Here is a 16,386-nt window from a genome sequence, read left to right as displayed (position 1 = left end):
AGAATCAACTAGTTTAACCCTCAATTACTACGGTTAAATTTGGGTAACTATGATGAGGTCACTTTAACCCTAATAATAAATTACATTAATGGCATGTGTATGTGCGTGTGTGTGGAAAGCAATTTCAACTTTCATTACCTTTGGCAGGAGAGCGTTATCTTTTATATGAAGGTCTGAAGAAAGAAAGAAAAAAAAATTAAAAACAAGCTCTAATGATTCAGGCATTCATTCTGATAATCTTTGCAAAATTTCGCAATAGCTTTGACCCCGTTATATAGTACTCGCAGGCCGTCACGTTTATATACTTACGTTGCAACGGCTTCTCAAGATAGGATATTTTATATTCCGCAATTTATCATCGCTTCAGTTTGAAGAGCATTAAAATTTATAGGTGCAGAAAGAAAGAAAAAGAAAAAAAAAGTGAAAGATAGATGTAATAATTTGTGAAGTAACAAAGTAGAGAATCTACTATATATATTTTATATCATTATTTTTGACAGTTAATCAATCAGAATCTAATATACATTTTAATATTATATATATATAAATTATTTGCGTTTAATAATAAAAATTAATAGTTATTTTAATTTTGTTTTGTATTAGGAATTTTCTTTCTCGAATTATGTGATCTAATTTTGCGGTATCCAACATTCTTATCGCGCACACGGACGCTTTTCGCCCTATCTCCTGTTTTTTTCATTATCAGTGGGTTTTTCTGATAATGACGTGCGTCCCGAGAAAGTGAGTAAGTGCACTCATGGGTTTTTTTTTTTTTTTTAATTCGTTCGCCGATGAATCGAACGCGACTTCAAGTGTCATTTATTGTCGACTAGAGAGGTAGCTTGATCTCGAGAAAAAGCAGTTTAGAAAGTCTTCCGTGAGATACGGTTCCCGTCATTCGATACGTTGACTCTGTATCATTCGTAATCATTGCGCAAGCATCATCGGATAGCACGTTTATATTTTACCAAGTGGAACGTCGCGCGGAGAAATCGAAAAATTCGCTACTACATTCGACCTAATTAAGTCGCCTTTTGAGTGGCATTTCAGCGCACACGATGTATCTATCTTAAATGATTCTTCGAGATATTCATTATTAATTCTAAATAACATTTTAATTAACACGATGTATCTATCTTAAATGATTCTTCGAGATATTCATTATTAATTCTAAATAACATTTTAATTAACACGATAATTTTCTTACATTATATACAATATAGTTTTATACTGTGTAAAGCTTTATTGGTTATTCAATTATAAATTGAAATTTTATATTTCATATTTTATTATATTTTATGTTACATTTGAGATTTCTATTTTTTCAGAGTATTTTATTATATTTTAGATTACATTTATCGATTAAAAATGCATTATATATATATATATATATTGTATATATATATATATATATAAAATGTCAATATTCATATATCGGGCATGATAATTCGAGCGCGATTCGGAAGCTTATGTCTGTGTATATCTGAGCATTTTTTCTCTATATCTACCTTGGCCGATTGATCGTGACTTTATCATTGTCGTTGATTCGAGGTCAACGTAAAAAAAATTTATATAATTCATGTAACAGCCCGCGCTTTTGACAAGCTTCATTCTGTGGCGTAATCGTGCGAATGAACGCGTGGCGAAGTAATTATCGTGTGCTATTAGCGAAAACGGCCCACGGCTAAATTCTTGACATACTTCTGTCGTGAGACGTCTCTAACGTCGAGGGATGAAGGGACGAGGGAACGTTATCTCACTGCAAACGGTTTCTTGCAATAAAAAAAAAAGATTTTTTTCTTATATAGTGTAGCCGTCGTTTTCATCATCGAATTGAAACGTATATTCATTCGCTTTTATTCATTGACTTTCTATTCGATAATTAATTGTATGTATAGAACAAGGATTACGAAATATTGTTATATACATATATATTTATATATTTTTTTTATATTTCTACATTTATATTTCTATAACTATAACTTCTATAACGAATTATTTTTTTTCATCAAAGGCACTCAATTTAAGATGATAGTCTGATTATTATATGTAAAATATATAATCAGATATTCAATCGGACAATAATATCAATAATATCGAATATTATATATTACAAGCAAGGAGAGCACGCACAAATCGATATGACATATCTTAAAATAAATATTTGATTTATATGATCATATTTATAAAATGATTATATTTTTATATTTATATTTTCCATAACAAGTTAGAATATTATTCATAATATGAAATTCTTATTATTGATTACACGTAATTATTTTTCTTTTTCCTACACTGAGAGAATTTTCTCTTAGAATTTACCCTGAAAATCATTGTAATCGTGGGACAATATGGTATGGAAAGAATTTTATGAGAATTTCTTTGATTAATATTTAACATAATAAAAATATCTTTTTCACAATAAAATATAAAACATGTTTGATTAATTTGACTAAACTGCATAGTAAAATTAATCAAACATATTTTATATTTTATTGTAATAGATGTTATTATTTTTATTGTGATAAATATTAATCAAGAATAATCAAGAATAATCAAGAAATTCTCATAAAATTCTTTCCATAACATATTGTCCCACGATTATCATGATTTTTAGGGTAAATTCTAAGAGAAAATTCTCTCTGTGTACTTGTTAATACATACTCTTGCAAATACTAGAATTAAATACCGATTCAAAGACGAACGAAAAAGTGTCACCGAATGAATAAGTAAAAGTTTACTATATCGGCGTTCCCTGGCTGAATTATTAATGTCCAATCGATACAGGCACGAGCCTATTCGGCTGGTGAGGGCAATGTTGTGTGTGAATATCGGGTTGTGATGTAACAAAGAGTTGAATATGGAGAAGCGAAAGTGGAGCGCTTTTTTGTCGCGCCCACGACGACAATATGGACATCATAAATCGTGTGTATATGCGCCGATAAACCGGTGCAGGTGTGGATATGCGATTGGCATTCGCTTTCTGATCGCATCGTCTCGCCGATGCACTCGATTAAGCACGCGATTGTCGTTCAACAGCTCGCCGTCGTTCGATTTGTCCACTTGATGAGTAATTAATAATTAATTTAATAAATTAATTGCATAAATCTTTCTTACGTTATTTATTCCGTTAATTTAATTTCGTGAAATTAACGAAATAAATAACGAAATAAAAGAGCTAAAGTTTACGTTAATTTATTTTGTTGCATAAATCTCTCACTCTGTGTATGTATATTTGCATAGACATATGTACGATATAATTTAGTATTTATATCGAGTTTTACTTTGAAGTAAAGTATATATCATTTTTATGCATAGTTTTATTTTTGTTCATTATTGAGCATTTATGCACAAATATATGTGTCTAGACGTTTTTTTTCGACATTTATTATATTAAATAATCGTAAGTATCATGTTTCGTGATATATTTTCAAATGTAGACGATTTTTCAAAACAGTTCACTCGTTTCATTATTATGTCAGGAATCTGCTAAGGGCTTCAAAAAAGATTTTGATTTCTGCCGGACATCCCAAGCGTTTTATCGTGCAAACATTCTTTACTTTGCATTTCTTGCATGTTATTACAGAGAAAGAGCCTTTAGTGTGGCTATCATTATAACACCCTGCTAGTTTTTTATAAAACTTCAATATAAGACATAATATGTAGAAATTATTATTTTATTTATACTTTATAAATATCAAGATAGTGTCAGACGTTGGTTAATGTAATAATAATAATTATTACTAACATATTATTGGATGCGCGCATTATAATATAAAATTATAATATTAATAATAGGTTATTATTATATTAAAGAAAAATAAATACAATAATTGTTACTTTATATATAAAATAGTAATATATCTTATAAATCAAGCGTGTAATCATTATAAAAGTTAATCAAAGTTCTACAACAATAACAATTATATATAACAATTTAAAAAAATTAGAATTGAGATAAATACTTAAAGAAACTCGATTGGGAAATAATTACATTACAGAACTGTCAATTTTATCGTTTCTCTCAAACTTTTTTTGTGCACGATTGAATTTCGCGCGAAAGTCAAGTGACAAACAATGGCGACAGTCGTCGGCCGGTCGATACCAGCACGAGTCTAGGGACTCTACCACACCCAATCGCAGCGACCCGCACCACGCGCGTCTCTCTCTCCCGCTCGCGGACGAACAGTAGTGTCTCTCTACGCTGCGCCGCGTGGAGTAAACACGGCTGCGTCTTTCTACCGTCTTCTCCCACCACTCGTCTCCCCCCACTCCGTCGCGAATTCTTGGCGCCGCGCCGCGGAGGCGGAGCGGCAGTCAGTCGGTTCTTGTCCATCGTGTGTGGTGGTGTGCGGTGATTCGGCGCGAGAGAGAACGACAGAGAACGCGAGTTGTACGCGATCGGACACATTGACGAACCGTCGTACCTCGCAGGCGTTCGTTCGGTATCTCGTGTCGCGACGATGCTCGTGTCGTGTCGCGATTGATAATAATATCGCGTCGTATATCTGCGCGTCCCGGAAGGAAGACGAGCGCGTGTCTCTCTCTCTCTCTCTCTCTCTCTCTCTCTCTCTCTCTCTCTCTCTCTCTCTCTCTCTCTCTCTCTCTCTCTCTCTCTCTCTCTCTCTCTCTCTCTCTCTCTTTCTCTCTCTTTCTCTCTCTCTCTCTCTCTCTCAGAGAAGAGCGGGGAGGAGGAAGAAGCCTCGTGGACCCCGTGCGGCGGATCGTGACCGGAGGTGCGCGGTCGGCCATTGTGCTTTCTTCGTATATCGTCGATACAACCGCGCGGTGTTCTGCTTGTCAATCGCGGTGTGTGCTTCTGTGCGTCGGTTTATACTGGGTGAGATCTACGAAAGAGAGAGACGTAAGCACAGCCGGCTACTACTATCGGAGCCTCGTCGCCGTCGTCTCTGCTAAACGCAACCTCCTTCTTCCTTCCCCTGTCATCGTCGTTTTCTTTCACGGTCGGCCAGTTCGAGGTAAGTGAGACAGAGTGTTTCGGCTTCACACGCCCGTCCCTGCGTTCCTTCTCGCGTGACACGCAACGTTCCTCGTCGCGAGACTCGATCGGTAAAACGATGCCATTCTCCCTCTCCCTCTCTCTTTTCCCTCCCCCCCTTTCTCTCCGATGTCTGTCTCTTTTTTTTTCTTTTTTTTTTGTCGCGCGGATGACACGTTTCTTCGCGGATCGCCGGGTTACACTTACTCCGTTCAATCGTGAAAGCGGCCGGCGTGACAGATCTCGAGCCGGCGTCGAGGGCTTGATGGGTTGAGAGAGGGGAAGGGGGAACGAAAGCTCACGTTTCGATCACGAGCGCGACTCTGGGAGTGATCGCTCCCGCGTTTCCCGCGACTTACGCACGGACGCGTGTTTCCTCAAGTTCACGGTTGTCGAGTGCAGGTGCTTGTCTCGGAGAGAGGCGAAACGAGAGTTAATTTCTGAATACTCTGGCACAAACTAATATTGTATCGTGACGTTAATGCTAGAGCGCAAGACCATTCATATTTCAATTATTACATCGAATATCAAAGTTGAATATAACAAGCTTTTATTTAATATGTGTATGTATACACGAGTGTTTTGTTTACACATGTTCCGACATAAATGCTCAATGTATCTAACAACTTTTAAAATTGTTCATATTTTCGATTTTCACGCGAACGCTTTTAGAGATGTAACTTACTTAAAGATATATAACGATCCTTTAGTTTCATTCAGAGGTATTTTATCAAATGAAATAATTTATTGAAATCGATATCTTTATTATCGTAATAGCTTTTACAGAAGGTCATATATATAAAGTGTCTCAGACTCACGAATGTTATCTTTTACGCTACATATCTTCTTTGAAGATAAATTTAAAGATCTGTTTTCTCATAAAAATGTCGAGAAGAGTTATGTTTCATCGAATTTTTCCAATATTACTGTCTTTATCATTAAACATCAAATTAAAACTTTGTTAGTCCAACAATATAATTAATTGAAAAAATAGCTTACTATTTATTTCTGAAATTTAGTTTCCTAGAAATTTTCATTCTATTTTTTATATTTTTCTTATTTTTGATGGTTAATTTCGATGGTTAATTACTCCAAAACTAATTATTCCAATTATTAATTAATTTATAGATCCCTTTGACATCTCTCTCTCTCTCCTTGATAGGAAAAATCGATTTTAAATCGGTTGTAGAATCTGTAATGAAAGGAACAAGTGATAATTGACAAATACATACTCTTTGTGGGACTTAAATTTTTCGAGGGTTTAAAAGGGGATTTTAGCACGGCATGTGTTCGATTCATGTGCGCGTTTCTTCCTCTATTTGCCGCCGACGAGAGCAAATAGGAGGCGTATTAAGCTGTCATTAGATACGATTCCCCGAGTGTTTGCTACATAAAGAGAGAATCCGATCGGATCTTTAGAGAGCGCGAGAGAGTCGGATATTTCATTGGTTGATAGCCCTATTTATCGGTTGTGATTGCGCGATTAATTCGTCGTTCCACCTTTGTTTATCTATCTGCCTTTATGCTAATTTACTAAGCGCACACATACACGTCGAATAGAAATTTGCATATAAACATGTTAAAGCGCGATATAGAGATAGACATTTTAATCGGCACATTATTTAAAAAAAAATATATTTATATAAGAGTTTAGATCAGATATATATCCGATATAAATTTTTCGATATAAAATAAATAGTATGAGAACAGATGGATCAAATATTTATTAGCACAAAAGCTTCTTTTTAAATTTTATTTTATTAAACATCATCATATTGTGCGGAAAAAAAATTCTTTAGGTATACTTTTGTGCAAATTTTCACTTCAAGTTTTCTCACACTTATTGTTAGAAGAAAAAACGGATCCCGAGCATTGTTATTGCAATTGACAGATTTCCGAATTAAATAGTAAATAGGGATTCCGAAGTTCGTCAAAACCTATTTATCTTCGCTGCACGTTATTTAAAGTATACAATCGTCGTGTTGCAATGATATTTTTTAGCAACTCGACACGTAATTTGCGACACTCATTCTGACACGCGAGACGAGAGTCAGGGACAGGCAATATATCGGGCAATAAATTGCGGCACCTAAATGTTAGTCTGAAAATTTGGTTTTTATTCGGTGAGAAAAAGAGAAAAGCGAGCCTCATAGGGTCGTCGAACGAGGGTTCCCGGGCGACAGGTAGAATATATATAGGTATATATATGACACGACCGACGCATAACGTGTTGATAAAGGCAGAAAAGGGTGAGAGAAGAAGGAGAGGAAAGAGACAAGAAGTTGCAATATTCATTTACATTCTAAAGTGCGCTCACTGCCGCGTATAGTACGGAAGAGTGTTCTATGTACATATTTCCGCGCGCACGTGCCGGCCAACCGGCCAGTTGTCAACGCAAAAGCGCTTACTCTCCTCTGCGAGCACGTTGATACGTCGGATTATATGGAGTACATATGAAGTAAATCTTGTTCTCTCTCTGCAATCCGTTTTGAGCAGCGTGTAATTCGCGACAGAATCCTCCGAGTCTCCGTGTATAATTTCATACAATAATAATGTACAATAATAATGTGCAGAGGAAATATATTTGCAGGGAAACGGAAATGAGTGTAAAATAAGGAAAGATGCATGTCATGAAACTAGATTTAATAATCATAACGGATGATTCAAGGCTTTAATTATACGTATACGTTTTTTGTGTGTATATAATTATGTTGTTTCGTAATCTAAAATTGTTCTCCTCATCGTTGTGAGAGAAAAAAAAATATCGTAATAAAGTAACCGGATCTTGTATTAAGTATTCTCATATATATGCTTTTTTTTATTCGTGTTACGTATGGATATTACGTATATGTAAATTTGATATCGAGAAACGTCGATTCACACAGTCAGATATATAGTAGACGAACGAGAAAAATAATTTTTCACGACTCCATCGACGATTCCATCACGACCGGTTTCTGTCGCAAATTGCCGTCGAGTATCGTTAATCTTCTGAATAACGAAACACAAATCGTTGCTAGCACGATAATATACCATTGCGTCTCTAAAATCATTCTAATAAAGTTCCCGCATCGGACGGCACAGATTGCAAATTAGGGGTCGGAATCTGAGATAGCGGAACTCGAAACTTCCAACTGATATGACGCGTGATTGAAATTGAATGCAGTTACGGAATATCGTACGAAAATCGACCCTATTTTTTCCCAGGCATCGCTAACTAACTCGCCGGAGTTAAAATATCGGGGTCAAAGATATCCGTTATCGTATCTCGAATACTGTATTTCGATATCAGCAAAGTGTTCCTAACTATCCTCGTTAGCGTAAATTGCACGATGTAAAAAACTTCTCAGACGTACTCTTTAATTTTTTTTTTTATACTAAAACTGTCACTGGAGCGTAGAATGTATTTGCAAATTATACTCTAATAATAATAATTAAAATATTAAAGTGCAGACAATAATTAAATAATTTCATATAATTCAATAAAATAAATAAAAAAGTTTTCCTTTTGACACAATTTTCAAATTAAAGATGTAGATTGAATCTAGCGTGAAAGACAAGAATTGCTATATTAAATAATTTAATTTATGTTCTTCTTGCGTATATAGGTAACATAAAATGAAACACACAAATCTGTGTTATATCGCAATACTTGGTCGAGACGGTTGTCGCTCGCGTTGAAGCGTACAACTTTCGTCTAGCTTAAACTAATTTCGCAACGTTCATTCTCTTCGCGTATATCGAGCACTTGCCAGCCGAAAATAAAGCAAGCTGTGCATCCCGCGCATTCATTCAAAAAGTCACTTTATTGTTACATCGCTACTCCTTGTTCTGATGTGAGCTTGATATTCAATTTTAGAGAGATTTTATCTGTCCGAAAATTATCTATAAGATTAATTAAATACTCATAAGATTAATAAAGTACTTATCGCGATCTCTAAAAGTACACGAAATTAAAAGGCTTAATTATTTTCAAGTATACGTTGAAGAGAGTACGTTGTTGAAAAAAATGTGGAGATAGATTTAGATAAGGTACATACGCGCAAGTTTTTAATGAAAGCGTTTTTGCGTTCGAAAGTATGATTACTTTTTTACATCTCGTGAAAGTATGATTAATAATGTTAGACGTTGCAATAATTTAAAATGTTGGCAATTTTTTTATAGCAAGTCTCATTTCGCGCGTGTACAATTGTAAAATTTTGCAATGAATTTAAACTACCGATAATTTATCTCGCTGAAAGCTTCGCTAAAAATTCCGCTAAAAACTCATCTTCCGCGCGTTACGAAGAAAGAGACAGAGACGATGGAGGTGATCCATAATTCGGGCGAAAAAGGGTGCCGGATATTGAAGTATCGTACCGAGGGTAAAGGCCCATTGTATAAGGGATCCTTTTGGTCCGCGCGCTCCAATTTGAAGCTCGCAAAATATCTTGGATATTGAAAGTATGTTTTTTTATCTCTATAAAAATTGCAAAACTCTTTCAAAAAATAATCAGGAACTATGTAACTATTAAACAATTTAAATTTACTCACCTCACGGTTGCTCCTTTGTTGCCCGATGCTTCCCCGGGCCTCCTTCTCGTACAAGTTTCGAAACACTTGCACTCGCGTTATTTTTTTCGTTCGCGACGCGCGGCGACCCCCGGGTTTTAGCTATCACAATCTTCGACGCGTTTCGGTAAAACGCGAGACTCGCGAGAGCTTATTCGCGCGCGAATAAAACCGAAGCTCCATTTTCGCGTTGCCGCTTTTTCCAAGACCCACTTTTCGCAGGGGCTTATCGAACGAAGATGATCAAGAGAGCGACTTGGCCGCGACGCACTCAAGTCGCCGAAGGATGCAGCGAGACGAACATTGAGCGCGATTCACGATCGACGAGATCAATTTCACGTGTGCGATCACGATTACGATGTCGGTACGTGCGACGCAATCGGATTTATACGATAATTAACCACCAAAGACGCTAATTAATACACTCGTCCTTCCGCGGACCGGCAAGAAGCGCGCGACCGTTCATCACGAACAACCGAAGAAGAGCACTAGAGGTGGAGCTAGACTGGCACTGCCAGGTTCGGAACGCGCAACGATACGTCGCGCCGAGTCGTAGAGGTGGGGCATTGTAGGGATCGCGACGTGGGAGCTCGGCGAATCACGTCGCGACTACATACCCTCACCAGGTCGTAGTGATGGGGGTATGTAGTCGCGACGTGATTCGCTGAACCTCGCACGTACGTTGCGTCGCGAGCCCTACAATGCCCCACCACTACGACTTGTCGCGACGTGTCGTTGGTCGTTGCGCGTTCCGAACCTGGCAGTGCCAGTCTAGCCCCACCTTTAGTGCTTCGGTTTTATTCGCGCGCGAATAAGCTCTCGCGAGTCTCGCGTTTTACCGAAACGCGTCGAAGATTGTGATAGCTAAAACCCCGGGCGTCGCCGCGCGTGGCGAACGAAAAAAAATTATGCGAGTGCAAATGTTTTGAAACTTGTACGAGAAGGAGGCCCGGGGAGGCATCGGGCAACAAAGGAGCAACCGTGAGGTGAGTAAATTTAAATTGTTTAATAGTTACATAGTTCCTGATTATTTTTTGAAAGAGTTTGGCAATTTTTATAGAGATAAAAAAACATACTTTCAATATCGAAGATATTTGAGAAATATCTTCGATATTGAAGGTACGTTTTTTTATCCAAAAATTGCAGAACTCTTACAAAAAATAATCAGGAACTATATAACTATTTAAAAGAACCTTAAAACTCTGCTCAAAACTATTAGAACTCGATGTGTAAAAAAATGTGAAATTGGCACCCCTATTTTTTTAAACTGATTTTCGTTATTGTAATGACCGGAACTATTTCTAAAAATGATCAAGAACTCTTTCTATGGTTCTAAATAACTCAGAACTCTTAACAGAACTATGATAGCATAACATAGGGGTGCCAACTTTACGCATCCTATATTATTATCGTCTTCTGCGGAGAAGCGCACACGGCGCGTTCCTTCCTGTCGGCCAATAGCCATTTACGCTGATACAGCAAAATTGCCGTTCCATCCCCCTCGAATTCTCCTCCCGTGCTCTCTTTTTTCCCCCCTTTTTCGCACACGACACATACACCGTACCTACATATAAATGTATTATATAATACGTATATATGTATCATATGCACGTACATATACAATATATGGTGTCTCAGGTCGACCGTGTACTTCTTTCGTCAAATTCCTGCGAATTCTTTGACCAATTTTGAACTTATCGAAAATTTGGCGGAGCGTCGAAATTCTTTTCATAATATTTTAATCTCGATAAACCAAACTTAATTTTCTTTGCTAAAATAAGATCGATTTGAGATTGTCTGAAAATTAGACGTAACTGTCGAAATACTTTTTATCTTTAATCGCTATTAATTTAAAATCGTATCGATATTTTTGTAAAGGAATATTCGATTCGAAATTAAATCGAATGATGGTGAAAAATATCTGGAACATCCTATATATACATATATACGTACGAACGTACTCGCGTTGTATTGCCTATGATATTATGTCAATCACGTATAAACTGCATTACTGATTGACACAATATGCGAACGCCTCTAATGCATATCAACGTCAGCGGCGCGTGTATTGTTCTGTCGTGTCGTTATTGGCAATTTCTATTTCGATGTATATTATATATATATATATATATATATATATATATATATATATATCGCGAATCACCGAAGGGAAGAGAGGGTGTATGTGAGCGAAATGATTCTGCCTCGTTCTCGCGCGGTTTCAACAGGCACGAAGATTTCAAAGGCGACGCACTCGTGTCTCTCTCTTTCTCTCTGAACATTTTCTTTCTTCTTTTTTTTTGCATTGGAATTTGGAATCATTTTCTCGTTTTCGCGGTCATCCCAGCGTTCAAATTAATTTATCGTACTGCGGGTTTCGTGCCGTATTTCAACGTGCAAGCTCGCATCGAGTCGCAAACATTCCTCTCTGCGTCTCTTCGTTTTACATTTTACACAAATAAAAGGCACGCAATTGCGGTGCTATGCGATAGAAAAAAAAAGATTTAAATCGACGACGATTTTGACGGAAATTATCCTTAGAGAGAAGCGTTAATCGTATAAAAAAACCTTTAAAAACGGAGATAAACGTATAATGTAATATGCCCTAGGCGGTCTCTCTTTTTCGATGAGGCAAACATCAGCGGTGAAATGGAATTATGTTTGAAAGGGGCAATTAAACGAAATTGCGTTGCGGATTGAACGATTCTGAAAGGGAATGCGATCGCGCGATTAATAGCGCGAGATATTGTATGTTGGCGTGGTCGGGAATCCAGACACGTTGTGCATCGTCGCGTCGTCAATTTACAGCCGCGTATCGCGTATCTCGAACAATGGCACGAAATTCCAGTGCATGCGGGGAGACGGCGCGTCGCAAGTGGTTAATACAGTCTTTTGCCATTCAGAAATTATTCCGCCAATCACATTTCTTCGAAAACAATTCTTCTTGCATAGCAGGTGATAAAGCGCGGTTCGCCATCGTCGCGGCACACGTCATTTAATTTCATGACATTTAATGACAACGAGTGTAACATATGACGATGATGCCTCTCGTTTTAAGAATATAAACGTAAAATGATACAATTAACTTAAAATAGAAAAAAAAAAAAAATTGATAAACATGAATACGTATAATAAATATTGTATACGATATAAGTTTATATATAATAATAATAATTTGTGATCTTTTCGATTTATATATTAAAGAGGCTTTGATGTATACGGGGTTTTAAAAAGCCGATGTTTACGTTAACGAATCGTTCTTATTCCGGAGTTAAAAGCTCCAATTTAGGAGCACCGCAAATTTCCCGCCTTTCTCGGATGCGCTGTCTATCTAGCTTCGGGCGATTCGTTACGCGAGAAATTAATCGAACCGGCTTGCAGCGAGACGAGCGCGCGATATCGAGAGAATTAAAAGGAAGAGCGTGTCTCGTTGGCCGGTCGACTCTCACGAGATAATTGGAAAGGACAGGCGCGAGTTCAATTTACGGCAGAGAGAGAGAGTCCATCTAATTCCACGGCGTTCTAATCCCCCCCGTTTCCGCGGTCATTCGGAATTTATATCCCCTTCGCGGTGTATGTCTGCATGTATATATGTGTGTGTTTGTGAGCGAGTCGCCCATTAAAAGCTTCGGCCGGATATGAATAACGTGGAAATAACGCGTGTGTTCTGCTCGATGCTTATTAGATTACCGTCGTCGACGCGGCACGTCGTTATCTCCATCTCTCTTCTCTCCTTCGTCCTTCCCCTCCTCGTTGCACCTGTTCGCTCGCTGCATCGCCATTCACGCGTGTACACGCACATGTGCGTCAGTGACGGCGATGTCGTGCTAATGAATGCACACGCCGCGAGAAACATATATAGATACGCTCGCGAAGTTTACACATCTTTCCGAGAGAATATTTTATCGAACTTGCGTGATGTGGATGCTGATATGTGATCCGGTTTGTGTCCGCTTTTGAAAGTTAATTGAGGATTATTAATACGAAGTGGCGTATCTAAAATTAGCTGACGCGTAGTACTGTCTTTTTTTTATAACTGCGTATAAATATTATCATTTTCCCATTTTAAATGTCACATGTGTTTCAACTTTAAATATCGCGAATCAATGTTTCGTAAATAAAGTGACATTCAGTAAACAGTATAAACAACGTCATTACTCTTTATTATATTTTTATATAATAATAATATAATAACAATAACAATAATATAAAAGAAATCGTAGTTAACATTACATTAATACACTGAGAAAATATTAGTTAAATTTTAAGTATCCCTATTATAGACTTGAAATTTAATTATCATGCCTAAATTTTATTAAAAAATAAATATATTTTTGAGCGTATAGTTTAATAAAGAGTCAATTAAATTAGTTTAATAAAGAGTTTAATAAGATTTAAATTACTATTAAAAATATTAATAAAATGTAGCCATGATAACTAAATTTCAGGTGTAGTATATAGGGGACTCCTAAAATTCAACTATGATAGCTAATATTTTTTTCCGCGTATGCTATGACCGATTTGACTTTGCCGATCAGATCCTGAAACTCTTGGCGTTCTCGCAATTTTATAACAATCGAATCCGTGATTGTTTTTCAGCATGCCCGTGCATGGGAACGAATCCACGAGACGATGCGCGAGAGTAACGCGTCGGTGAACGCGCGAGAGAGAAATGAAATGCGCGAGGGGAGCCATTAGGAATCCGCCGCCCTCGGCGAATGTCATTCACCCTTCGCGCGCATTGTAAGAAGAAGACGAAGAAAAAAAAAAGAAGAAACAGAAGCGTGGAGGAGGAAGGAAGGGAATTGCCGCGGAAGAAGATCGAGCGAGAGAAGTGAGTGAAATCGCGCACACGAGATCGGCATTCCCGCGTAATTCGTCGTCGCTCCGAATCCTCGTGTTTCGGCGACCAGCAGCCAGCGCGCTTCGTTTCATCTCGTCGTTTCGGCTCCGTTAGAAGAGTGAAAGGCACTTCTTGCCACACGTGGCGCCTCTCTCGAGCGAGCGCATCTCGGATATTTTCGCGAGGTCACGTTAAAGGAGTATACATACACCTATACACTTCGGAGTCTTCCCGTCCATTAACGCCTCGATACAGCGCGCATTTTGCCGTCTGATTCTACAAAAGATATAGCCTCTCGCCTTTGCGTCATTTGTGACATTGTCTCGCTGATGCGCGAATCCGAGCGCGAGAATACAGGAATTACTCTCGATCGATCGTCGTTCTTCGTACTTGTTTACAGCGCGATTCGTCCGACTGCGACTATAGACAGCGAGGACAAATTCTATCTGGATGACGGCAGTGAAAGAGCGCGCTTGTCGATGTTCGCGAGACGTCCTCGTCGGGGGAGGAATTGATGGAATGTTCGATTGAGGAAGCATTATATCGTCGACGATTACGGCCGATCGTTAATCGCGGCTCGACAGCGAGGATGATCGCACGGAATCCGCCGGTTGACGAGCGTCGATTATGCGATCAAACGTACGACGAGCCTGAACTTCGAGCGATTTAATTCCGTCGAATTGGGGAGACTCGCTGGATCCACGAACGGCGATAAAGCTTCTCTTTCGCATCTGCACGCGCAGCTATTCGACCCCCGTTGACCTCGCCTCGATTAAAAGAAAAGAAGAGATCCTAGACTGATAAAATATCTGACCGACTGATTGAAACGGAATCCGCCGTGGCGCCGGATTTATTTCAACAACGTCGATTTATTCCAACGCCATCCGTTTCGCGATCGATGTAATCTTGATCGAAGCTCAACAAAACATCGCCTTTCATAAGATCATTCATCTAAACTGTCGTCGATTGGCTTAATTACGAGCGAAAACAACTTCGAAGTTATTCATCAGCATCCTCCGTTCACATCATCTGACTGCAGGTGTATTTTTCTTCCGGGAATCGAATTGATCCCGACGATCGATCGAGCCGAGAATCGTCCGAGCAAGTGAAACCCGAACGAAACTGAGTTGAGTGAAGACTCGGATTCGCGATAAAGTTGGAGAGTAAAGGTCCGAGATCGAGATATATCGTGACATAATCGACGTCGTTGGCTTCTCGCTCGTTGGTCCTCGGCGAAAAGGGACCAATCGTGGACCCTGGTGATGTCCCGGGGCCGCAGATGGGAGCTGGTCTGCTAGAACCCGGCAGGGTGATCAACTTCGTGCAGCAGCAGCGACAACAATCGGAGCTCCTCCCCATCGACGTCGCCTGCCGACGTCGTCGTCGACCACGAGGTTCCTTCTCCCACCCGATTCGGCCGCGCAAATCCGATCAAGCTGGAATTGATGGAGTTGGAGAACATCGTCGCGAACACTGTGTACCTGAAAGCGAGAGAAGGTGAGTCTTAACTTTATTGTCGTCATTTGTTATTTGCATCGCTATTGCTTTTCGGATTATTTTTACTTGTCTATTTATCAGCGAGAAGTAAAGCTTTAACACGTACAATGACTATTCAATTCTGAACAATCAATTATATCTTGCAATCACATAAATTCTAAACAGACAATGTGTTTTGACAATCTCGCTTTATTAATTTTCTCTTTTATGCATATAATTTTATTTAATCCCGTATAATAAGTGAATAAATAAATTATGTCGATCTATACATATATTATTACGTAATCGTAAATTATTACGAAAGTATTACGTAATCGAAAAATTAGTGTAATTTTCATATAAATGTGCTTTTCTTATGACACAATTATATAGCGATATATGAGTTGTAATGTGTATAATAACAACGTCGAAAACTCTTAACTCTTGATTTTAATCGATTAGTGCACGCTAAGTTCATAAGTGCTCTAAACTTTATCGGTTTATTGCGAGATTATCG

General features: G+C 38.3%; 1 protein-coding gene across 3 annotated transcripts in view; it reads left to right on the top strand.

Moving 5' to 3' along the window:
• Positions 1 to 16,386, top strand: part of Gprk2 (G protein-coupled receptor kinase 2) — a 48,609-nt gene that overhangs the window by 14,105 nt on the left and 18,118 nt on the right. The window contains exons 1-2 of one of the 3 annotated variants that reach the window (XM_083033654.1): positions 4,839 to 4,979; positions 14,150 to 15,890. In XM_083033654.1, the coding sequence (XP_082889780.1) occupies positions 15,839 to 15,890 (52 nt within the window). In that variant the 5' untranslated portion in view covers positions 4,839 to 4,979; positions 14,150 to 15,838. Of the gene's footprint in view, positions 1 to 4,838; positions 4,980 to 12,842; positions 13,493 to 14,149; positions 15,891 to 16,386 lie in introns of those variants that run through there. The other 2 variants (XM_083033667.1, XM_083033659.1) reach the window with 2 other exon arrangements.

The sequence above is a fragment of the Prenolepis imparis genome, unplaced genomic scaffold (assembly GCF_030444845.1).
Source record: "Prenolepis imparis isolate NDT839.2.m4 unplaced genomic scaffold, iyPreImpa1.0 SCAF_1, whole genome shotgun sequence".
In the NCBI taxonomy this organism is placed as follows: Eukaryota; Metazoa; Arthropoda; class Insecta; order Hymenoptera; family Formicidae; genus Prenolepis; species Prenolepis imparis.
This window is presented reverse-complemented; position numbering and strand designations above follow the sequence as displayed.